This window comes from Schistocerca americana, chromosome X (assembly GCF_021461395.2).
Source record: "Schistocerca americana isolate TAMUIC-IGC-003095 chromosome X, iqSchAmer2.1, whole genome shotgun sequence".
Classification (NCBI taxonomy): domain Eukaryota; kingdom Metazoa; phylum Arthropoda; class Insecta; order Orthoptera; family Acrididae; genus Schistocerca; species Schistocerca americana.
This window is the reverse complement of record NC_060130.1, coordinates 283,013,066-283,039,545: the sequence shown is the minus strand read 5'-3', so window position 1 is coordinate 283,039,545 and position 26,480 is coordinate 283,013,066. Positions and strand designations below refer to the sequence as shown.

The 26,480-nt window shown below is 43.6% G+C and overlaps 1 protein-coding gene across 1 annotated transcript in view; it reads right to left on the bottom strand.

Moving 5' to 3' along the window:
- LOC124555650 overlaps positions 1-26,480 on the bottom strand; it is a 302,716-nt gene that overhangs the window by 15,972 nt on the left and 260,264 nt on the right. Inside the window, exon 10 of the mRNA XM_047129634.1 lies at positions 10,668-10,886. Coding sequence (XP_046985590.1) covers positions 10,668-10,886 — 219 coding nt within the window. The remainder of the gene's footprint in view (positions 1-10,667; positions 10,887-26,480) is intronic.

Here is a 26,480-nt window from a genome sequence, read left to right as displayed (position 1 = left end):
TTTAGTTTTAGTTGTTGTCTTCAGTCCAAAGACTGCTTTCATGCAGTTCTCAATGTTACTTTACACTGTGTAAGCATCTTCATCTCTGAATGACTACTACAACCTGGACCCTTTTGAACCTGCTTACCATACTTCCCTCCAGTACTAAATTGGTGATCCCTTGAAGTTTCAGAACCTGTTCCATCAACAAATACCTTCTTTTAGTCAAGTTGTGCTACAAATTTCTTCTCTCTCCACTTCTGTTCAGTGCTGTCTCATTGATTACGTGATCTACCCATCTAATATTCAGCAGTCTTCTGTAAAACAACATTCCAAAAGCTTTTTTCTCTTCTTTTCTGAACTGATTATCATTCATGTTTCACTCCCATACAAGGATACATCCAGACACTTAAATTTACATTTGATGTTAAAAAATTTCTCTTCTTCAGAAATGCTTTTCTTATCACTGCCAGTCTATGTTCTATATCCTCTCTATTTTGGCCATCATTAGTTATTTTACTGCCCAAATAACAAACTCATCTACTTTTAGTGTATTGCTCCCTAATGTAATTCCCTCAGCACTGCCTGATTTAATTCAACTACATTCCATTATCCTTGTTTTGATTTTGTTGTTGTTGTTGTTCATCTTATTTTACCTTTTAAAGGCATTGTTCACTCTGTTCAACTGCTCTTGCAAGTCCTTTGCGGTCTTTGATATAATTACAATGTCTTTGGCCAACCTCAAAGTTTTCATTTTCTCTCCCTGAACTTTAATTCCTTCTCCAAACAATTTCTTTGGTTTCCTTTACTGCTCGCCCAGTGCACAGACTGAATAGCATTGGGGACAGGCTAAACCCCCGTCTCACTCCTTTATCAACCAGTGTTTCCCTTTCACACTATCACACCCCTTGATTCTCGGAACTGCCATCTGATTTCTGTACAAGTTATATGTAACCTTTTGCTCACCATATTTTATCCTTGATACCTTCAGAATTTCAAAGAGTGTATTTGAGTCAACATTTTCAAAAGCTCCCTCCAGATCTACAACTGCTATAAACATAGGTTTACCTTTTCTTATCCTATCTTATAAGGTAAGCCATGGGATCAGTGTTGCCTAATATCTTCCTAAATTTCTCCGCACTTCAAACTGATCTTCCCTGAAGCCATTCTTCTGAAAAGAATTCATGTCTGCATTTTGCAGTCAGACTTGTTAAACTGATATATTGGTAATACTGAAACCTGTCACATCTGGTTTCCTTGGAATTTGAATTACTACACTGTTCTTGAGGTCTGAGGGTATTATGCCTGTCTGATACATCTTGGGCATCAAATGTAATAGTTTTTATATATGAATTCTTCACGGGTTGTCAGCCAAGTAGCGTCGTCGTCTCATAGCAGCGTTTCGATGGAATGTGTCTCCATCATCTTCAGGCGAAGTGTCAGGATATCGTCCGTCACGGGCTTATATCTCTGCAGGACCGCTCTCCGCTTCCCGCGGCCGGCCAATCACGCCCCCGCAGAATTTCCCGATGCGCCTGGATTGGCCGGTGTGTGTGTGTGTGTGTGTGTGTGTGTGGGGGGGGGGGGGGGGGGGGGACGCGTGCGCGAAGCTGACTAGTAGGTCTTCATTTTCCAGCTGCATTCCCTGTAGTACTTTCACAAACTTAGCCGAGTTTTTCACATGGTGTGGACCGTAACCCACCAAGGGTTTTAGCATCTGTGATAAATGCTTAGCAACACCATATGTCGGCGGGTTAATGTGACATCCTTATTCACACGAGTACTAATAGAAGACTCCCTTGCTTTACTCGAAGAACACTTTGAGGAGGATATCATAAAGCTCTTTCGCCATGTTCTAACCACCACCTATTTCAAGTGTGGTGGGAAGTTTTATGAACAGATAGATGGTGTAGCTATGGGCTCCCCCCTAGCACCAGGCATAGCCGACCTATACCTGGAGCACTTCGAAAAGCTAGCACTGGACACTGCTAAACACAAGCCAAAAGCCTTCTACAGGTACGTTGACGATACCTTTGTAGTATGGCCACATGGCAGGGACAAACTGCTAGAGTTCCATCAACACCTCAACAGCATACATGGAAATATCAAATTTACCGTGGACATAGAAGAGAACAGAAGCTTACCCTTTCTGGATATCCTGATCACAAGAAACATGGACGGCACGCTGGGACACGCAGTGTATAGAAAGAAAACACACACGGACCTCTATCTTAACGCCAATAGCTACCACCACCCTGTGAAACGCAATGCTGTACTCAACACCTTAGTGCACAGGGTCAGGTCCATCTGCGATAAGGAAAGTTTACCAGGAGAACTGCAACACCTAAAGGACACCTTCAAGAAAAATGGATACAGTGAGACACAAATAAGGAAAGCTCTGAAGACCGACCACAAGAAGAGAGACTGGATGAAGACGAAGCAATGGGCTGTGCGTTCTTGCCATACGCGGGTCCTCCGACGTCCAAGATCGCGAGAATTCTCAAGAAACATAAAGTGAAGACCGTTTTCCGCGCAGTGGGAAAAATCAAAGACCTTCTCGGTTCAATCAAGGATCCACTAGGTCTGACGGCACCAGGTGTGTACAAGATCGGACGCGAATGTGGGATGCAATATATAGGACAGACACAGCGTTGCATCTCACAGTGCCGCAGTGAACACATTAGGCATGTACGCTTGGGTCAGATCAACAAATCTGCTGTGGCGGAACATAGTATTGACGAGAAGCACACCTTCGATTTCGGGACACAAAGAAAATATGCAGTACAAACGGATTTTGGGACTCAGTAATCAAAGATTCCATAGAAATACATTTACACAACAACCTAATCAACTGTGACAGTGGCCACCATCTCAGCACAGTCTGGGAGCCTGCAATCAGGAAAATCAGAGAAGAACGTTCCGTTCCACCAAGAGCCACGGACTGAGCAGACAGAGATGGACGCTGGGACTCGAACCCCGCGCACGCGTTCCCCCCCCCCCCCCCCCCCCCCCCCCCCACCCACCCACCAGCCGATCCAGGAGCATCGGGCGATTCCGCGGGGGCATGATTGGCTGACAGCGGGAAGCGGAGAGCGGTCCAGCAGAGATATAAGCCCGCAACTGATGATACCCCGACACTTCGCCTGAAGATGATGGGAGACGCATTCCATCGAAATGTTGCTACGAGACAACGACACTACTCGGCTGACAACCCGTGAAGACTTCATATATGAAATTCGGTGAGAAAGAATGCACTCACATGGAATAGTTTTGTCATGGCTAATTCTCCCAAGAATATCAGTAGTTCTGATGGAATGTTATCTACTTCAGGGGCCTTGTTTCGACTTAGGTCTTTTAGTGCTCTGTCAACTTATTCTCAAAGTATCGTATCTCGCATCTCATCATGTCCTCTTCCCTTTTTAATTATCCTAATTTCAAGTTAATATGTTTCGTGTAGCCCCTCCATATATTCCTTCAATCTTTCAGCTCTCCCTCATTTGCAAAGTACTGTTTTCCCATCTGAGCTCTTGACATTCGAACAGCTGTTTCTCATTCCCCCAAAAGACTTAATTTTTCTGTTCTATCTTTCCCTACTTATATATACTTCTATATCCTTAGATTTGTCCTCTAGCCATTCCTGTTTAGCCAATTTGCACTTCCTGTCCATCTCATTTTGTCAGATGTTTGTATTCCAGTTCAGCTGTTTTATGTGCTGCATTTTTTTATTTTCTTCTTTCAGCATTTAAAGCCGGTATCTCCAGTGATATCCTAGGATTTATACTAGGCTTTGTCTTTTTCCCTATCTGATCCTCTGCTGCATTCACTACTTCATCTCTCAAAGCCATCCATTCATCTTCCACTGCATTCCTTTCCCCCGTGTCAGTTATCACTACCTAATGCTTCCTCTGAAACTCTCAACAACCCCTCTGGGTGCTTTCAACTTATCTAAGTCCCATATCCATAATTTCCTACATTTTTGCAATTCAAATGGTTCAAATGGCTCTGAGCACTATGGGACTCAACTGCTGTGGTCATAAGTCCCCTAGAACTTAGAACTACTTAAACCTAACTAACCTAAGGACAGCACACAACACCCAGCCATCACGAGGCAGAGAAAATCCCTGACCCCGCCGGGAATCGAACCCGGGAACCCGGGCGTGGGAAGCGAGAACGCTACCGCACGACCACGAGATGCGGGCTATTTTTTTGCAATTCCTTCAGTTTTAATATACAGTTCGCAACCAATTTAATTGTGGTCACAGTGCATATCTGCCCCTGGAAATATCTTGTGGTTTAAAATCTGGCTTCGCTATATTTGTCTTACTGATATATAATCAGTGTGCATATTAAAAGAAACAAACAAATGTGGATAAAATGGCTAAAATTGTTCTCATAAAGTGAGGAGGAAACCTGTAAAATGACACTCATTCCATTTTGAAACGTCCCCTTAGAAAAATTTATACATGACTGTGCTTAAACTGACACACAATATTTTTTTTTTAGCGCAACGCAATCTGACTTTCAGTAATCCCTACAAGAGAATGGCCCTGACTAAATTAACCTATACGTTTCACAAATCACTTACCTCACAAAAATCTTCGTTACTCGAACTACTGCAATACAGCGAGCGCCACTACCGCCAACTAAATAAAAGATTAAAACTACGGAAGGCACTAACTACTGATAGGCATAGTTAGCAAATGAAAGTTTTTAATAGAGAACAAACAATGTATTTACCTTAATAGTCATCAAAAGTCATAATATATATATACCAGTTCATGACATCCAGTCTTACAAATTTCAAAATTCCGCCATTTCTCTCCCTACATCCACCACTGCTGGCGGCTCACCTCCAACTGCGCAACGCTATGCACTGTTAACAGCCAACTGCCCAACGCTACAATGGCGAGTGTTACAACAATGCCAACCAGCCACAGACTGCACACAGCACAGCCAGTGATTTTCATACAGAGCTAGCGTTACCAATACAAAAACCTAAACAGGCTACTTACAATTTCATTCACATTAATCCAAAAAATCTCTGTCTCACACACCTTAAGATTACAGGGTCAGGGTGAAAGTTGCTATACCTGGGTTCAAAATGTAAGTAAAACAGCAGAGGAGCTAAAAGAAAGGAACTGGGAAATCCAAGTGGTTGACCACTTACAAAACACACCCCGTTAACATATTAAGAACATCTCCATAAAATCTTGGGAAACAATCTGTACATACCACAAAACCTTAAAACTCTCACCACATTCATTAAATGTCACTTAAAATAAAGGTCAGATCTGTTTACATATTTGCTGCTGCCCTTTGGTCTGAAAATAAAACACTGTCTAATAAAACATGGTGCACAATGATCTGTACACCACAAGCACTACACACTGGAGGATCCTCTCACCAGAGCAAGAAGCCATGCATCATTGGGCTAGGGCCTATGTGAAGATGAGTAAGGAGGACCTTGTCCCAGCTGGGTGGCTGAAAAGATGTACACCATAGCCATGTTGCATTCCCTATTGGGCAAAGCTTATTGTCTGTGACTTCCAGCCACTTCTCTTCCCATCGATGTGTGACTTGGTACCTCGACAGTGAGATGATAACATGCAGAGGGATGGTACACTGAACTAACTGTGGATCATGACAAGCTTCCTGGGCTGCTACATTCACCCTTTCATTCCCTGCAATACAATGTGTCCTGGCACCCAGCAGAAAACACCTCTTCCCCATCCTGAATATCCTTGACTATTTTGGCGACTGGATACAAGTGTTGCAGGGGCTGAAGGGCACTCATCGAGTCTGAAAAGATGAGGAATTTAGCAGACAGGCACATTTCCTCTGCTCCAGTGCTGCCAAAATCACAGATAATTCAGCATCAAATACAGTGAATTCTCAACATAGGTGAATCCTTAGGACACAAAATGGTAAACAACAGAGCAGCTAATGGAATCCCACTGTTTAGACTCTACTGTGAATAAAGCTACATATTTGTGGTGCTATTTAAAATGTCGGAAAATATTATATTCAAAACAGAAGCAGGAGTGCAATCTCTCCTGTATTGCACTAAATCTAAAATTACTCTGGGAGTATGCAGTAACCAGGATGGTAGTCAGTTAAAACCCTGGATTTGAGACTGTACATGCCCCACACGAAGCGACTACAGCACACACTTTATGCAAATCCCAAATGGGCTCATTGTCAACGGACATCTTGTAAAGAGGCATTCCACAGCTGGAAGGGCAACAGTATGGCATGCTCATGAATTCAAAGTAGCGAGGAATGTGCACTCCTGATGCACCATGAGGAGTTGCTGTCAAATCATACGTAGTGGTTCACCAGCCTCAGCATAGAGACTGGGTATGGGGCTGGTCCTGTGAGCACTTATCATGAGCCTAATCCCCTCATGGTGTACAGCATCAATCGTCTTCAGGTAATAAGGCCTCACTGACCCATACACTGTGCACCCACAGTCCAGCTGCATTCGGATGAAAGCCCTATAAAACTGGAGTAGACATGCACTGCCTGTTCCCCAAGACATGTGGCTATGGTGTTTCAAAATGTTCAGTGCCTTCTGAGCCCCTGCCTTCAGGTCCTTCAGGTGTGGTAACCACTAGAGTTAACAGTCAAAATTGAGGCCCAAACCCCACACAGTCTTTAAAAGGGGGGCTGATGTTCCACATATACAGTTCAGGTAAATTAATAATATGACAATAAGGATTAAAATCATCGACTAACAAGGAACACTGTAGGAGAGACACTCGTTTCAACAATGCTAATACAGGTAACCGACTGCCTTTACTGGAAATCATCCTGATTGCTTTCCATACTGTAATAGAAGTAGTGTAACAGTTGAGAGAGTCCAGGAACACTTGCCATGACCTCTTCTTGCTCTTCTTGATGATGCGTCAAGCCTTTGCCCTTGAGAAGTGAAAGACTGTGGGATTTTCCACCATTGGGCAACACTTGAACCATTGTAGAGCTGCAGGACTTACACGGATTACTGAGCAGCACTGATCAGTCCACCAAGGGACAGGTGGCCTCCTAGGATGACAAGAGGGAGAGCTCCATCCAGTCGGTGAATCCAGAATGGAAAGTGATCACTGGAATCAAGGTCATCAATGACTCCCCACTGAAAAGCGAGGTCAATGGTCGAGGGTGACGCAGCAGCAGCAGCAGCAGCAGCAGCACACAAACAAGTGGGGGTGCCTGTGTTGAGGATGCACAGCTCACTGATATCATAAGGCACTCCGAAACACAATCCCGAGGGCAAGGAGAGGTTGAGCCCCACAAAAGATGATAGGCAATGAAGAAATAGTCAGAGAAGTTGTTCATAAGATTTGTGAGATCCTCATAGTCTATCACATGTGGAGGTAAGGACAGTGAGATAACAGTGATTCTCTGACACACATGAATTTCAACTGCAACTGCATGCAGGCCAGTAGCTAGGGGGAGAGCAGAGGAGTAGTGTGCACTATTGAGGGGGCATCAGACACTTTAAAATACATTTCCTACGAACACAAGCACATGGGATGTTCCTGTTCTAGGAGTTTCAGTTCCTCTGCACATGTTCCGAACCACTAATGTTCCACTATAGTACAGAAGCCATTTATCATGGAGGTAGCCCTTTCACGCTATCATTCTGCTGTGGAGTGGAGCTGTAGTGGCTGGAAGCTTAGTCTTGGAGTGAGGTCAGTGCATCAAGCCAACATCAATGTCCATCATCTCTGAAGATGAATCATGAAAGACATTAGGGAGAGTGACATCAGCACTCTGCTTACCTCCCATCTCTGTTAGCAGTTGAGTCTCTGCCTTTGACTTCAATTTTTTTTTTTTTTTTGCTTGGGGAGGCTTTGGAGCCACAGCTGCAAAACTGGTAATGGCAGTGGTGGACCAGATTCAACCAGGGAGCTACATTATGTCAGCACAAAAGCATTGACACATACAGTACTAGTGCTGACACTAGCATTCTCCATTTCTGTAGCAGCATCAGTCTTCTGAACTGGCTATTTACGAACAGAAGCAAAGGATGTAGCAAGCGTGGGGGGCATAAATGCCTCATGCAACTTTTTGGCCTCACCAAATAGGATGTAGTTCATAATTTAAAACTCTTGTATATTCCATTCTTCAAGATATACACTCCAGTCCCTACTCCCGACAAGATCATCCCTAGAGCAATTCGGACACTTCAAAGGAGATGAACAAGTGACTGCTTCATGAGCAGCCTTACCACAACTGACTTCTTCCCAAAGTGCTGGCATTTGAAACAGCAAATTGGGTTGGGGACATAAGGCCATACACTTAGGTGTAGGTAACATGCCTTGGCATGCTCTGGTAGTTTCATGGTGTTGAAAGTAAGTATAAGTGAGTCTGACTTAACCAGATCACCATCTACCCTTTTCATTATATTTTGGATGTCAACAATGACTTCTCGGGCCTATTCAACTTTAAGTTCATCTTCGGGAATGTCCACCAGATCCCTGCATGTCAAAACATCTTTGCTGTAGTTGAAGGTGACATCAAGCTCAGTCTCAATGGCGTATTCCCTGAGGGCTTTCTGCAGGTTTGTCACTTGTTCAGAACTTTAGGTTCTGACCAACTGTGTCCCATTTTGCAACCACTTAACAGATTTTAATGTACCTGCAATCCCCTCAATTCTTTCGAATGTAAAAATGTGAGGCATTTTCAAAGCTCCCCTCTTTCCTTTTAACTAATAAGAACATACTCTGAGTACCAGCATGCATTCTGTTACATTATACACTAGAACTATGAAATATTTCTGAGTCTGGAGGACTACACAAGCCCTCTTTTTAGGTTGAGTGTTATACCTACCAGTAGCCCACCCATTCCACTGGGAGGAGGAGAAGAAATTTCAAGGATTCCACCTCGGTCTCATGAGCAGCTAGGAATGTAAGGAAGGGTCCACTCACACAGAGCCCCTCTTGCGTGAGTAAGCCTTATACAACTGGGCTGTGGCAGTTTCTCTACAGGTTGCTCACAAACAACTGTTCTATCTCAACATTCATGCATCTCAATGATGTGCAGCACACCTTGAGATTGAGGTTCTTTTTAATAGAGATTTTTACCATCCTCATGATCTGGGTGGTCAAGTCAAGGTCCCCATTCCCTGTGACACACAATGTTCCACCATGTCACAGAACATTTACAAAAGGAAGCATTGCTTGTTTTTATATTATTAACAAAATCAGTACATTAAAAGTGGCAATTAAGTTGATTTGCTTGAAGTCTTATTCTGAAGAGCTGCCTTTACTTGTTCCATTGTTTTATTGAACTCTGGCTTTTTCGCTATTCAACTGAGTACAAAATACATTTTGTATTATTCATATCAGTCATACGATTTAAGTTCCTTCAGTTTTCGTATTACTTTTCTCACTCACCTAAGTTACCAACTCTATCTCTCAATTCACACGTTTTTAAGTTGTATTAAAATGGGAGTTCATCTTAAGGTTGACATTAGAGTCCTCAACTGAACCAAAGTGTGACTAGATCAAAAATAAATAAATAAATAAACAAAACCAAGGTCATTATGTCAGAGTAGTACACAAAATTATATGATTTTAGAAAAGGTCTGAGCATTACATTTAATTGGTCCTGACACTGTCTGTATCTTGGCATTTAAATTGACATCCATACGGTGAACTCAAGATTGCTGTGAGAGATGTGCAAATTACCATTATTCTATTGTAAGACCTACGTTTTTGCTGCCAATGTGTATGCCCACGAGACCATGGGAACAATGGGTCACTCAAAACATACTATCCATTATTCAACAGCAATGTTAATTCTATAATGTCAGCTGTCAGTGTCAAAGTTTCATTAATACAAAAAGAAAGGTCAGAAATCTACTGATGCCTTTATACTTGTATTTTCTTTTCTTAAACCAACTTTTTTTCTTCTTCAGTCTACTTCTGGTGATTTGATCTGGAAGCTTCTGATTTCACTGGTGCTTCCTTCCTTCCTTCCTTTCCAGTGCCCTTTAACCAGTCAATGTCAGACTGGGATTGGTAAAGTACCACTCCAGTTTCATGGAGAATACACCATACCTTTATACAGGCTTTCAGTGTGATGCAGTCCCACTCCAGAAGGCATTTTGAAGCTACTGCTGGTGACCTTCCAGGGAGGAATCTGTGTACCTCTTCTATCTGTGCAGGATCAAATGTGACAGTGTTTTTCAAATTCTTTGTGCATAGTGCATCTGAGGTGGGACATGGGAACCAGCCCAGTATTTACATAAGTGGATGTGAAAAACTGCCTAAAAACCACATCCAATTTAGCTGGCACACCGGTCCCAATCATTAACACACAAGGAGGATTTGATCCAGAGCTGATGTACTTAAACATGTCCGGGAAGTGGGTGTTTTCGCATGCTTGGCTATCCGTGCAGGTATTCACTGATGCTCATAACTTCAAGTTCAACTTTTTATAGCTTTACCACCCATAACAGTTTTAAGGAACTTATGGGTTAAGCTATTGACCATGTAGCAAATGGAGATAGAAAATGTGAAATAGCATGCACATACTATCTCTTCCTCTCTGCCTTATAATTTGGTTACAAAAATTTTGACACTAATGGTACTACATCACAACACATCATCACAAGAACTGATATCCAAACTGACACCCTTTGCAACTACAAAGGGAAATATTATTTTGAATAGCGTTTCACTTACCATGTGACCAGACTTCCGCTGCTTTGATACATATGACATAGACCGCTCAGAAGGGCACCTGAACTTTTCTTCAGAAGAACTAGTTTTTTTATAAAATGATGTGCTGGCTGGATTGTATGAGTTAACTTGTCCATGGGAAGCAATATTTCTATGTGATAGCTCCATATTTTGTCCCTGATGGTGATAAACTTCTTCGTAATGACTTCCATAATGATCATACTGAAATGAAGACAAAATGTCTCAACATGAAAACAAAAAGGGTTTCCACTGCAAGAAGCACAATTTTCATACACAAAAATCATCAATAGAATTGTTTTTCAATTTGACTATCATGAATAATTTGATATGACTGTTTAAATGTACATGATAAAAAAAAAAGTATGAAATTTTGGAATGGTTTTACTGTCAAAAAGTAGCACGAAAGCAGCTCTCTCTATAATGAATATATGATTTGCTAATGAAACAATGGAAGTACATTAATTTGCATTTGTACACAGAACTACTGCAAGATTAACATGATGCTCGCATAAGGCACACAACATATTTTAGAGAACACTTCAATACATCACTGTTGCCTGCCTTTCCCCTTTATCCAGCATCAGGGCAGGTTGGGATATTTATGGTACTTTCATCATCACCATCACCACCACTTCTTCTTCTTCTTCTTTCTTCTATAACTGTTTAGTTACAGTCCAGACTACTACTCCTTAACTGGTCTAGATCGAATCAATCCATTTTGCTCTGGGTCTCCCTCTTGCCCTCAAACTTGGCCTCCATCATTCATTTTAGTATTCTTACATCTTCCATTCTCTTTACATGCCCAAACCATTTTCACCTACTCTTCTCAATTTCATCATTCAACCTTTCTAGTCCAAGTTCTTTCTTAGCATCTTCATTTTTCAGACTGCCTATCCTAGTTTTCCATAACATACACCTTAGAGATTTCAGTTCACTGACTTGGATTCTACTCTACTTTTCTCTTGGTCCAAGTCTGTGATGCAGTCACCAATATGGATGTACGCTATGTTTTTTATAGCACTTCCTTAGACTTCACTGGCACCTCCCTTCCCCAGACTCCAGCCTTGCATTTTGCATTACCTCACTTTCTAAATACTTCAAGTTGCCCACAACTTCAGTAGTGATGAAGCGGTGCAAGCAGAGATCAGGCTGTGGGTCTATCAACCAGCTCAAACATTATACAACAATGGTGTCAACAAACTGGTTTCTCATTGGAAGAAATGTGTTCATCACCAGGGTGACTATGTTGAGAAATAAATATGTACTTATGAAGAATAAAGATGTAGAATGTGAAAGGTAGGAAGATTAGGCTTCACATCCCATCGACATTGAGGTCATTAGAGATGGCGCACAAGCATTGAACTGTCATCCTCTCAAATGTGAGTCCAGTGTACTAACCACTGTGCCACCTCGCTTGGTATGTAGAATGTGAATAAAATTTGTTTTATTTCAAAAGCTTACAGGGTTTCCACATAAAAAATTTGCAGGCATTACTTTTCAGCATGTGCTCGTACATTTGTACTGTTGGTTCCCCAAAAGAAAATTTAAATAGCAAACACTTCATCTCTTCCTCTATGAGATTCTTTTGCCTCTTACATTATTTCATCAGTCACCATTATGAATAATGGTGGCACCACACTCCCTCATCTCAACCCCATAACATTCTCAATTTTCTTCCAACTTGAATCTTCACCAGCTAAAGCTTTTGTTGTACACTGCTTCAACAATTTCAATTGTTTGTTTTGCAACTTCATTTTCCTCCAAGGTTTCCCCTACTGTTTCTGAGGGGACACTATCATATAAGTCAAGATATGTCATTACCAGATCTTTCACATACTCCTGATGCCTTTCCATACTAAAGATTGAGTCCATTGTTGATCTACCATGTCAAAATCAACACTACTCCTCTTCTAATGGACCATCCACTTTTCCCTGAACCATCCTTCCAGTAGCCTCTCCATCATTTTCGGTATTTGTGGTATGAATGTGAGCCCTCGATAGTTATCATGTACTTTTCTGCCCCTCTTCTTGAACACTTGAATTATTATTCCCTTTCTCTATTCTCGAGGCACATATTTTTGAGCCCATATGCATCTTAGCAATTACACTCCTGGAAATGGAAAAAAGAACACATTGACACCGGTGTGTCAGACCCACCATACTTGCTCCGGACACTGCGAGAGGGCTGTGCAAGCAATGATCACACGCACGGCGCAGCGGACACACCAGGAACCGCGGTGTTGGCCGTCGAATGGCGCTAGCTGCGTAGCATTTGTGCACCGCCGCCGTCAGTGTCAGCCAGTTTGCCGTGGCATACGGAGCTCCATCGCAGTCTTTAACACTGGTAGCATGCCGCGACAGCGTGGACGTGAACCGTATGTGCAGTTGACGGACTTTGAGCGAGGGCGTATAGTGGGCATGCGGGAGGCCGGGTGGACGTACCGCCGAATTGCTCAACACGTGGGGCGTGAGGTCTCCACAGTACATCGATGTTGTCGCCAGTGGTCGGCGGAAGGTGCACGTGCCCGTCGACCTGGGACCGGACCGCAGCGACGGACGGATGCACGCCAAGACCGTAGGATCCTACACAGTGCCGTAGGGGACCGCACCGCCACTTCCCAGCAAATTAGGGACACTGTTGCTCCTGGGGTATCGGCGAGGAACATTCGCAACCGTCTCCATGAAGCTGGGCTACGGTCCCACACACCGTTAGGCCGTCTTCTGCTCACGCCCCAACGTCGTGCAGCCTGCTTCCAGTGGTGTCGCGACTGGCGTGAATGGAGGGACGAATGGAGACGTGTCGTCTTCAGCGATGAGAGTCGCTTCTGCCTTGGTGCCAATGATGGTCGTATGCGTGTTTGGCGCCGTGCAGGTGAGCGCCACAATCAGGACTGCATACGACCGAGGCACACAGGGCCAACACCCGGCATCATGGTGTGGGGAGCGATCTCCTACACTGGCCGTACACCACTGGTGATCGTCGAGGGGACACTGAATAGTGCACGGTACATCCAAACCGTCATCGAACCCATCGTTCTACCATTCCTAGACCGGCAAGGGAACTTGCTGTTCCAACAGGACAATGCACGTCTGCATGTATCCCGTGCCACCCAACATGCTCTAGAAGGTGTAAGTCAACTACCCTGCCCAGCAAGATCTCCGGATCTGTCTCCCATTGAGCATGTTTGGGACTGGATGAAGCGTCGTCTCACGCGGTCTGCACGTCCAGCACGAACGCTGGTCCAACTGAGGCGCCAGGTGGAAATGGCATGGCAAGCCGTTCCACAGGACTACATTGAGCATCTCTACGATCGTCTCCATGGGAGAATAGCAGCCTGCATTGCTGCGAATGGTGGATATACACTGTACTAGTGCCGACATTGTGCATGCTCTGTTGTCTGTGTTTATGTGCCTGTGGTTCTGTCAGTGTGATCATGTGATGTATCTGACCCCAGGAATGTGTCAATAAAGTTTCCCCTTCCTGGGACAATGAATTCACGGTGTTCTTATTTCAATTTCCAGGAGTGTATATAACCATTGTAGTCCAGTGGGTCCAGCTGCCTTTATCATCTTCACACTTATTTCACCTATCCCAGTTGCCTTCCCTGTTTTCATTCTTTGAACTGCTGGTTCCACCCATTTCTAACATTGTAATATCCCTCTCCTTACAGCTCGAGGTTCCCCTGCCATATTTATATTCCCTTTTCACTTTTTTCACAATTAGTAGTTTCTCAAAGGACTCTTTCCATCTTATCCTTATGTCCTCTGGTTGCTCTCCATCCTCTTAGTGGAGCATAAAATCCCAAACACTGAATGTGGAAGAGAATTGTAGTAAGTTCAAATTTGCATTTGTAAGCTGTGAAGAAAATAACTTTGGCACACTTTTATAGCCATTAATGTCCTTTTCCAGCTCTCAGGTGAATTCAAATTATTCCTCTTCTCTTCCACTACCACTTCCTTACATTTATTTTTTTGATTTCCTGGTATTCCCTTTTACTTTCTTCCTTTTTCTCTCTGTTCTAGTCATGCCATGATTTCCACTCTTCTTTAACTGTTTCCTTCACCTATTCATTCCAGAATAGTGTGTCCTTGTTCTACACACTTCCAGACATTTTGCCAATGGTATTTTCTTCAGAGCTTACAAATGCAAATTTGAACTTACTACAGTTCTCTTCCACATTCAGTGTTTGGGATTTTATGCTTCAGTAACTCTCTGAAATTTTCTTCTAACTTCCTGTATTTTAGTCTCCACACTTTTACTTTATTCACCCTTTCTGTTTTCACTCCTTCCATTTTACCCATTCTTATCTTTGCCAACACTACTCAATGATCCCCATGAAAATCATTTCCTGGGAGCAACGTTACATCCATTAACTCCTGACATCCATGGTGAGGTCTATCTTTGCAACCACGACACCATGCAGCGTGGTACAGATGGGCCCAACAACATGCTGAATGGACCGTTCACGATTGGCATCACGTTCTCTTCATCAATGAGTGTTGCATATGCCTTCAACCAGACAATCGTCGGAATGGTGTTTGGAGGCAATCCGGTCAAGCTGAACACCTTAGACACACTGTCCAGCGAGTGCAGCAAGGTGGAGGTTCCCTGCTGTTTTCGGTTGGCATTATGTGGGGCCGACATATGCCGGTGATGGTCATGGAAGGCGCCGTAAAGGCTGTACAATACGTGAATGTCATCCTCCGACTGTAAGTGCAACCATATCGGCAGCATAAAGGCGAGGCATTCGTCTTCATGGGTGACAATTTGCGCCCCCATCGTGCACATCTTGTGAATGACTCCCTTCAGGATAACGACATCGCTCAACTAGAGTGCCAGCATGTTCCCCAGACACGAACCCTATCGACATTGCCGGGATAGATTGAAAAGGGCTGTTTATGGATGATGTGAACCCCCCAACCACTCTGAGGGATCAACGCTGAATCACTGTCGAGGAGTGGGACAATCTGGACTAACACTGCCTTCATGAACTTGTGGATAGTATGCTATGACGAATACAGGCATGCATCAATGCAAGAGGACGTACTACTGGGTATTAGAGGTACCGGTGTGTACAGCAATCTGGACCACCACCTCTGAAGATCTTGCTGTATGGTGGTACTACATGCAATGTGTGGTTTTCATGAGTAATAAAAAGGATGGAAATGATGTTTATGTTGATCTCTATTCCAATTCTCTGTACAGGTTCCGGAATGCTTGGAACCGAGGTGATGCAAAACTTTTTTTGATGTGTATACATTGGGAGAATATCAGCTAATGCCACGAACTTATAAAAGGATGCTTGGTGCTCTGCTGAGATGCAATTATGACCCTTGAAATATTGAAAACATGCAATGTGTGGTTTTCATGAGTAATAAAAAGGATGGAAATGATGTTTATGTTGATCTCTATTCCAATTTTCTGTACACGTTCCGGAACGCTTGGAACCGAGGTGATGCAAAACTTTTTTTGATGTGTATACATTGGGAGAATATCAGCTAATGCCACCAACTTATAAAAGGATGCTTGGTGCTCTGCTGAGATGCAATTATGCCCCTTGAAATATTGAAAAGTGGTTTCCGCTATAAGATCAGAAAAACTGTGAAACAGAAAGGTATCAAGCAAATTAACATAACACATTCGACATTAGAGAATAAAATTAATAACACAAGCCTGGAATGATTGAAAGACCTTCTATCATAAGCACCATTGACGAGAACATATTTGTCTGTGGCATTTTAAGGGCTGCGCACTGGTACTTTCCTTTACTATGCTGTGTAAGGTACATAGTGGAAGGATATCTCAATGAACGTGGATGAAGAGAAAAATGCTTTTCTTTTAACATACCAGCAACAGAGTGGTTGCATTCATTCCTACAGCATCACTGATATATTAAGTATCTGGCTACCTGAGAACATTAAACGAAAACATGCTGAAATGAGTTATGAGATAGTGAAATCATTTTTCCAGAATGCTGATGAAAAAATGGAAAACTTCCACCTTAAAAAATGTAATCAATTATGACCTACCAATCTGTGCAAAGATCCTAGGAGGAAGTATGTGACAGTTAGAAGGGGAACAGAACCTCCTGAAAGAATCTTAGACTCTTCTAAAAGTAGTGTTCCAGTAATGATGGCTGCCACTGGGGATGGGAAACTAATGCCTCCATATTTTCTCTACAAATCAGAGCATTTATGGGACACCTGGCAAGGTGGAGGTCCCAGGGGAATCTCCTATAACTGCAAAACAGTGGATCGTTTGATGTGCCTACATTTGAAGACTAGTTTATTACTACTGTGCTGCCTTACCTGAAATCAATTGAGGAGAAATAAAGTTATAATAAGAGACTATCTTTCAAGTTCATTTCGCTGAGAGTAATTGACGACTGTGAGAATAACAAAATATCTTTCATTCTATTACTGCCAAACAGTATTCATCTCTTACAGCCATTAGATGAAAGTTTCTTCAGACCTCAGAAAGCTGAATGGTGGGCAGTGCTTACCCTATGGAAGAAAAGTTCTCATGGGCCAGTATCAAAAGATGCATTTCCCCCACTTTTTACAGAAAATGTTCAAAAATATCAGTAACTGACAAAGATAATATAAAAAGCGCATTCTGCACAGTGGTATTAATTCCAATGGAGTTCAAAGAAGACCCTAAAGGAGTATTCAGAAAATTGCCTGATGGAGAAAATTTTCAAAACAATTTTATTGAAGCCTGCTTTTTGAGCTTTGAAAAGATGCTTCAGAGAATGTTCAATATGGACCAAAAGATAAAGCAAGTTCCCAATGAAAGCAAAAATTAGATGTTGCTCCAGGAAAATCCATTTTAGGCATTGATATGAGACAGAGATAATGCTGAATCAGTGAATGAATTGCCTGTGAATAATGAGTAATGTCCACAAGTGAAGAAAGGAGCAGAACAGATGAAACAGTTGCAGAAGTGGAGGCTTTTTGTTCTTGTTGATTACCTACATGATAGAAAGGAAACAGCTAAATAGGCAGTTTGTCAGAATCTTAATAGAAGTGGGTGCCAAAGAAGAGGAAGTCAGATTTCTGCATTGGTATCAAGGCAGCCAATTTGTGTTTCTTTTTCCTCAGATTCCAGATGATGATACAGCAGACAAATACCAAATGGTAAGTATTTTGCTGACTCCTACAGCAGAAAAGTGGAAATTTTTATTCACTGAAAGCATATTTTAGATTTATGATTTACGGTATGCATAGACTGTCATTATTAATCAAATATTTTCTAAATATGTGACTCAAAGTTTTTCTAAAGATGTGTCAATTGTTATTTGAATATGTGTTAAATGAAATATTTTGTAACCATGTGTAAAATATTTTCTAAACATGTAGGCTAAAAATAATTTCTTAGCATGGGTATGATTTGAAATCAAATTAGCTTCACCATGCTGCTGCAGTGAATAAAAATTAAGATGTGATTGATAGAATGCACGTCATCCGCTAAAACATCTGACAAAGTAGATGCCAAACATAGATGTGAACGTAAACAGTTAAAAACTGGGCACTGGATCAGGGTCAAGGGCTGAGAGCAGTATGCACAGAATGGGGCACGATTGCCACTTAATAAATGGCAGTGACTACAATGACAGTGTCCTATACATACCTGGGTTAGACTGAGGAGTCAAGAGGAAGTCGACCATACTATTGGGAGAGGTTTAATATCCTTGAGTTTGTTCTCCAGGAGAGAAGACCATTGTGCACTCCAAAGTGTACAAAGGCACACCAAACACTACAAGATGTAGACGAAGACACTGTTCCCAAGCCACGTGTGAAGAGCGAAAAACTTGCTGCAATACACCAGGCAAGCGTCCATAGGAAGTGAATGGAGTCTGAAATGAACACATACCTCAGCACGAAGCCACAGCGGAGAAGAGCTTGCATCCATGAGGAATGCGGCAAGCAGCATAATGCAAAGCTGTCGAAGCAGCAAATGAAAGTGAACTCCGGGAGGCAACAGAGAAGATGGGTGCAGCTCATTCTGGTGGTCAAGGTAGTAGTCAAAAAGAGAACATAGGATGGATGACTGGGCTCTGAAGACAGATGGCTCATGTAAAGACTGAGGAGAACATCCCACCAGCAGGGCAACGGTACGTCAATAGCTGTCACCGGAACTAGTATAGAAGGCACCAGTGGCTAAATGTACCCTGCAATGGTGGGTAGTGTTAAGATGATGTAAGATAGATGGACACGTGGATCAATATGTGATACATCCATAATCCAGTTTCAAATGGGCAAGGGATCAGTATAAATGGAGGAGGATGGTCCAATCTGCTCCCCACGAGGTACTGCATAAAACACAGAGAACACTGAGGGAGCTAGTACAATGTGCTGCCACGTAAGAGGTGCGAGAAGACCAACAGAGTTATCTATCAAACACGAGTTCCAAGAATTTTATTGTGTCAACGAATGGAAGTAGGAATGGGCCGAGATGTAGGGACGAGGGAGGAAACTCCTGACACCACCAGAAGTTCATACAGCCAGTCTTGTCAGAGAAAAAGCAGAAGCCATTGTTGATTCTCCATGAGTAAAGACGATCAAGACATCAGTGAAGACGCCACTCAGGTACACACATTTGTTGAGAGCTGCAAGTGACTGCAAAGTCACCAACAAAAAGAGAACCTGAGATACATGGCGGGAGACAATACATAACAGGGTTAATGGCTATGGCAAATAAAACGATGCTGAGCACAGAACCCTGAGACACACCATTCTTCTGAATAAAAGTGTATGACAGAGCTGAGCCCACATGTACCTTAAAAACATGGTGTTTTAAAAAGTCCCAGATAAAAAGGGGCAGCCGACCCTGGAAACAGCACTCTTACATAATATAGTGGATATCTGTCCTAAAAGAGGTGTCGTATATCTCCTCCAAATGAAAAATCATGGCTGCAGTTTGGCACTTCCGCAAAAGAATTGTTCATAATATGAGTTGACAAGGTGACAAGATGATCAACTGCAGAGCGGTGCCTGCGGAATCCACATTGGGCATTAATGAAGAGATTTCAAGACTCGAGCCACTACACCAGCCAACCATTAACCATACATTCTATCACCTGACAGATGCTACTGGTGAGGAAAATTGGGTGATAGCTGGAAGGAAGGTGTTTGTTCTCACCAGGCTTAGGTATGGTAATGACAATGGTCTCACACCAGCAACTGGAAAAATGTGCCATCTGTCCAAATGTATGGAAGAGACAGCATAGGCCCTCTAAAGATAGGTGTTGCAACATCAGTATGTGAACGCTGTCCTGTCCTGGAGCAGATGACCGGGACGAAGAGAGTGCATTTTTAAGCTCCCTCATAGTAAAAGCAGTATTGAAGCATTCACAATTCTGGAAGGAGAAAGATATTGTCCTTGCCTCCACCACCAGCTCAGAGGGAGGAAGGCAGGATGGTAGTGGGTGGAACTCAAAATATCTGCAAACTATCAGCCCAAGGTGTTGGAGATATCAAGAAGATCTACAATGACTTTGTTCACTATGATCAGACTGGAACTGGAGAGTAAACCGCGGTTCCTGAAAGCTGACGGAGATTACCTCAAACAACAGAAAAGGGGGTAAAACTGTTAAAAGGGCTTTGAAAAGAAAGCCAAAAAGCTTTTTTGCTATCCCTGAAAATGCAGAGACACTGTGCATGTAGCTGTTTATAATGCGTACAGTTCGCCATCATGGGATCGTGCTTAAAAATGTGGTGAGCTAGTCTCAGTGTTCAGCTTGCATCGTTGCATGCCTAAGTCCACCCGGGGCAGGAGTATGTTGTGGCGAGGAACAAATGCGAGGTATGGAACAATCTGCAGCAGTAAGGATAGCGTCTGTAAAATATTCTGCCTGGTCATCAATGCAGGGGATATGGTGTTCATTGAAAGTGGCCAGTGAGGAGTAGAGCTGCCAGTCGGCTTTGGGAAGCTGCCAGTTGGTCAGATGCACAGATGGCATAGGCCTTAGCAAAGTGTGTGTTGGAGAGAATGAACCACTCGAGATGATGAGCAAGCTGAGCAGTACAGGTCAATAGGTGCAAGTGGAAAAAGGAGTCTGTGGAATCAGAAGAAATGTGGGTGTACTTATGTCCAAACAGATTAGATTGAGCTGGTTGAAGATATCTCTGCTTCTCAGATAGGGGCATTAAGAGCCCCAAAGGAGATAATGGGTGCTGAAGTTACCAAACAGCAGAAAGGGAGAAGGGAGTTAAACAATAAGCAGAAGACAGGCGAGTAGACATAGCAAAGAGAGAAGGTGAAACCAGGAAGGGAAAGACAGACAGCAGCAGCTTGAAGCTGGGTGTGCAAGGAAATGGTGTGACTATAGACGTCATCTTGAATGAGCAACATGACTCTCCCATGAGCCGGAGTCCCTGCCTCATGGGGAAGGTCAAAATGGATGGAAGTGAAACGAATGAGGTGAAAGCAATTGTGAGGGCATAATTTTGTTTCCTGGAGGCAGAAAACAACTGGACAGTATGATCGCAAGAGGAGTTGTAATTCATCCCTATTGGATATGATGCCGGAAATGTTCCATTGGAGAATAACCATATCCGATGATAGACAGGAGATGGGTCAAATAAGGTGGCAGCCACCATGGTGGCTGCTAGGTGCCAGAATTCAAAGGTATACAATGACCAGGTGCAAAGGCTGAAGGGTCCTGGTCCATTAGTTTGGCAGAGGTGTCGGTATTTGTCACTGGCTGTCCAGCAAACTGGCTGTTGGTGGTGCATCCTGGTGAGGTCAGATGGTTGAAGGTATGACATCGCGATACTGTTCAAGAAGAACACTGAGGTGGAGAAGGGGAAGAGTGTTTGCCTTCATCTGACTGCTTAAAACCTTGGCATTTATCAGGTGTACACCCAGACACTGGCTGGCTATATGTGAGCAGAAAGCCATCATGGGAGTACTCCTTTCTGGACTTTTGTGCTTCTGTTTGCGAAGCAGGTGATTTCACTGACACATGTGAAGGTTTGTCAGTATGGTATGCACCTGTAGCAGGTGAAGATGAGGGTGTGACCTTAGGGTGCTGGACAATTTCACAAACATGGCACCAAACTGGAAGTTTAAGTCTATGTAGCCATGTCCTCTGTCAGTCAGGGTGTAGTGAGAACTGTACTGTAACTGCCACTTGGTGGTGTACAAGGTTTGCGGCTAGCTAACATTTTCCCAGCAATGTGAGTAGGGAAATTTTCCAACACCCAGATCTCCTGAACAGCTCTGTCACTGGGGAAGATTGGAAAGTCACGGGAGGATGCAACATGATCACCCTTGTATTTGATACAGTGAAGGGAAGGAGGTGGACACTCACCCTCATTCACAGGTGTGGCTGTAGTGCTGATATTTATAGCAATGCGTGGGATTCAGAATATATGGTCCAACAGTAATAGATTCGTAGCCAGTTTTAATTTTTGATGGTAGTACCACACAGTCAAATGTGAAGAATATAGAGTGTGGCTTGGCACTAATTCTTTATCAACACTTTTCATGATGTGGTGAACTGCAGTCACTCCCTGGTCAGTGAGAGAGCCTGTTATTTCAGCCTCCATCAGGCCATCAAGCAGCCAAGTGTATGTGACACCACGGGAGGAATTCAGAGTGCAGTGGGCCTCTACTTTAATAGGACAGCTGTAGCGAAGACTTGCATTAAGCAGTTTCTGTGCTTGTAAAGCATTATCCATCTCCAAAAGCAAGGTCCCATTATGCAACCAAGAGCAGGGCTTCACAGGACTGGCAATGGCATCTACAACCTTCTGAATAACAAATGGATCAACTGTCATTCAATTGTGACCATCTTCCACGCATAACATTATGAGGTTGGTTGGTTTAGAAGAGGGGTTGGGGGGGGGGGGGGGGGGGGGACCAAACTACGAGCCCCATCGGTCCCTTGTTCCCAATAAAACAATGCCACAAGTGTGAGAATAAAACAGACAAGACATATAACACAAAATAGAAAGAAAGGAAAAACCACAAAGGCAACGAACACTAAAAGGAACAAAAGAGGACAATAAAACAACACAGAGACACTAGAAACAGAAGAGAGTAAAACAAGAAAGCAGATTACAGTGGCAGGCCGACCATGAGAATAAAAAGGAAAAGCCAGTAACCCTGCAACACATTAAAACCTCCTCCCTAAAAGAACTAGGGTGGAGGACACAGAGGGACAAAGGACATGCGCTAAAACTTGGATCAAATGAAAAAACTCACCCTCATGAATAAAATGTAAAATTAAATCAGCCAATGAGGCATTGTCAGATAAAATGAGTGTCAGCGAGCTGGAACCCAAGATTTCGTCGCTGGACAGTCAAAGTGGGACAGTGCACCAGAATATGGGCCACTGTCAATCGGGCACCACACCGACACTGAGGTGGGTCTTCATGGCACAAGAGGTAACCGTGGGTCACCCAAGCATGGCCAATGCAGGGGCGGTACAGGACAACTGATTACGTATGAGAGGCCCGCATGGAAGACTTCCACACATTCATAGTCTCCTTAATGACACACAGTTTGTTGTGCATATTGTACTGACATTCACTCTCCCAAAGCTGAAAAACCCTGTGGCATAAGTCAGAACGTAGGTCAGGTTCAGAGATGCCCCTCTCCAGAAGTGGTTTCCGTGTAGCATGTTGGCCAGCCTGTCGGCAAGTTTGTTGCCTGGGATGCCAACGTGTCCCGGGGTCCACACAAACACCACTGAATGACGAGACTGGTCCAGGGCAAAGATGGACTCCTGGATGGACGCTACCAAAGGATGGCGAGGGTAGCATTGATCGATAGCTTGTAGGCTGCTCAAGGAGACAGTACACAGAAGAAACGATTCCTCGGGGCATGACCGGATATACTGTAGTGCACGAGATATGGCAACAAGCTCTGCAGTGAATACACTGCAGCCATCGGGCAAGGAATGCTATTCAATATGGCCTCTGTGGACAAAAGCAAAGCCAACATTACCATCAGCCATCGAGCTGGCGGTGTAAACCACTTCAGAGCCCCAGAACACTTCAAGAATCTAGAGGAAGTAATAGCGAAGAGCCGCAGGGTTAACTGAGTCCTTAGGGTCATGCGAAAGGTCCAGGCGAAGCTTCGGCTTGCGGTTACACCACGGAGGTGTACATGATTGGACCTCGAGGAGAGGTGGTGAAGGGAAGGACTCCAGTTCAGACAGCAGTGATCGCATGCGAACCACAATCATTAGCCCAGACCTGGGCCACCTATGCGGGAGGTGAACTGTCATGGTTGGGAAAAGACGACAGTAATTAGGATGTTCAGGAGAGCTATGAATGTGTGCAGCGTAACTGGCGAGCAGTTGTGCACGTCTTTTCTTCAATGGAGGGACTCCAGCCTCCACCAGTACGCTTGTCACTAGATCCATCTTAAAAGCTCCTGTCGCATGTCAAACTCTGCAATGGTTCGAGCAAATGCAATGCTGAGGGCACCGTCGAACCACAAAACACACTCCCATAGTCAAGGCAGGATTGAACAAGGGCTCTGTAGACCTGCAGCAGCATGGATTGTTCTGCAGTTGGTGTTGCTCAGGCGGCGGAGGACATTGAGGTGATGCCAACACTTCCATTTAAGCTGACGAAGATGAGGAAGCCAAGTCAAATGAGCTTCGAAAACCAGACCTAAGAATCGATATGTCTCCACTACAGAGAGTGGATCATCATTAAGGTAAAGTGCTAGTTCTGGATGAACGGTGAAATATGGCTTCCCGGCTAAGACACAAGTTGAAAATATGGTCACTATTTTTTATTTACTTAAATTTGCCATATTTCGTGACAGTACCTTTTCTGTTAGACGTTTGCAAGGCGATATTAGTCTTGGCTTCAGTTGTCTAAGTATGATTCCACAATGCATCTATGTCGGCTGCAGGAATGACGTGGTTCAACGTGTTTCTCTCATTTTGGTGTTTCAAATACAGTTTCTTCAAATATAGTTTCTTCTTTTTAGTTAATACAAAAATAATAGTAACATAATTCAAAATTATTTGTGACGGCGACCTTCACATTGTTCTTCCGTCAACACACACCAAGAGTTAGCTGCCGACTGACTATAGTCAAAGACGACTCCAACGTCAAAGATATTTTACACAATTCACAAGTTTCCACTTGTTATCAGTCTCTTTGCTATTCTTCGATACATTTTCTAATAGTTATCAATATGCTTTTACTCTCAAAAACAGAAGTAAATTAACATATAATAAGACAAAATATAATAAATTCTGACAAAAATATAAGAAAACATTTACAATTCGGTATCGACAAATACGGTAAAAAAAAAAACATCTCCCAGATCCATTACAACGGTACGATGCTGACAGAAATGCATGACAAGTCATCATGGCGGAAAACTGGAAGCCATATTCTAGAGCCCATGACTGCACCTTTTGGATGGCTCCCTGTAGATGATGCAGAGCAACACCAGTACTGGAACAGCAGTATGAAATGCAGAAGTCGTCTGCATACAGAGAAGGTGAGACTGAGGGCTCTATAGCTGCTGCTAGATCGTTAATGGCCACTAAAAATAGAGAGACACTCAATAGAAAGCCCTGCAGGATTCCATTCTCCTGGATATGGATGGAACTATGAGAGGCACCAACTTGGACATGGAAAGTACGAAGCGACAGGGAGTTTTGGATAACAATCAGGAGCGGGCCCCGGAGACCCCGCTCATACAATGTGGCAAGGATATGATGCACCCGGGTTGTGTCGTATGCTTTATGTAAGTCAAAAAAGACAGCAACCAGGTGTTGGTGTCTGGAAAAGGCTGTTCAGATGGCAGATTTGAGGTAAACAAGATTGTCAGTGGTAGAGCGACCATGGCTGAAGCCGTCCTGACATGGAGCCAGTAGGCCACGTGACTCCAGGACCCAACCCAACTGCCGAAACACCATACGTTCCAACAGCTTACAAAGAACATTGGTGAGGCTGGTGGGCCAATAGCTATCCGCATCATGTGGGTTTTTACTAGGTTTGAGCACTGGAATGATGGTGCTCTCCCGCCACTGCGATGGAAAGACACCATCACACCAGATCAGACTAAAGATGACGAGGATACGTTGCTTGTAGTCAGATGATAGATGTTTAATCATTTGGCTGTGGATCTGATCAGGACCAGGAGATACGTTGGGGCAATGTGCAAGGGAACTGAGGAGCACCAACTCTGCAAATGGGGCGTTATAAGATTCACTGGGGCGTGTAGTGAATGAGAGGACTTTTCCTTCCAGTCGCCGTTTGAGAGTGCAAAAGGCTGGGGGTAATTCTCTGACACAGAGGCTCGAGCATAGTGCTCAGCAAAGTGCTCGGCAATCGTGTTTGTGTCGGCAGATAACACGCCATTTATGGTAACACCGGGAATACCTGTTGGGGTCTCATACCAAAAAAGATGTTTGATCTTTGCCCAGACTTGGGAAGGTGACTATGGCACCCAGTGGTTGAGACGTATGTCTCCCAACACTCCTGCTTCCATCATTTGATAAGTTCATGAACTTGGGCATGGAGCCGTTTAAAGGCTATGAGGTACTCCAGGGAAGGGTGCCACTCATGCTGCTCTAGAGCTCGGCGACACTCCTTAATTGCTCCAGCGACTTCCGGCGACCACCAAGGGACTGCCTTACGCCTCGGGCAGCCTAAAGAGCGAGGGATTGCATTTTCTGCCACAGAAACAATTGTTGTAGTCACCTGCTCAACCATCAAATTGATGTTACCATGTCGGGGAGATTCAACGCTGACAGCAGAGGTGAAAGTTTCCCAGTCTGCCTTGTTTAAAGCCCATCTGGGCAGGCGTATGTG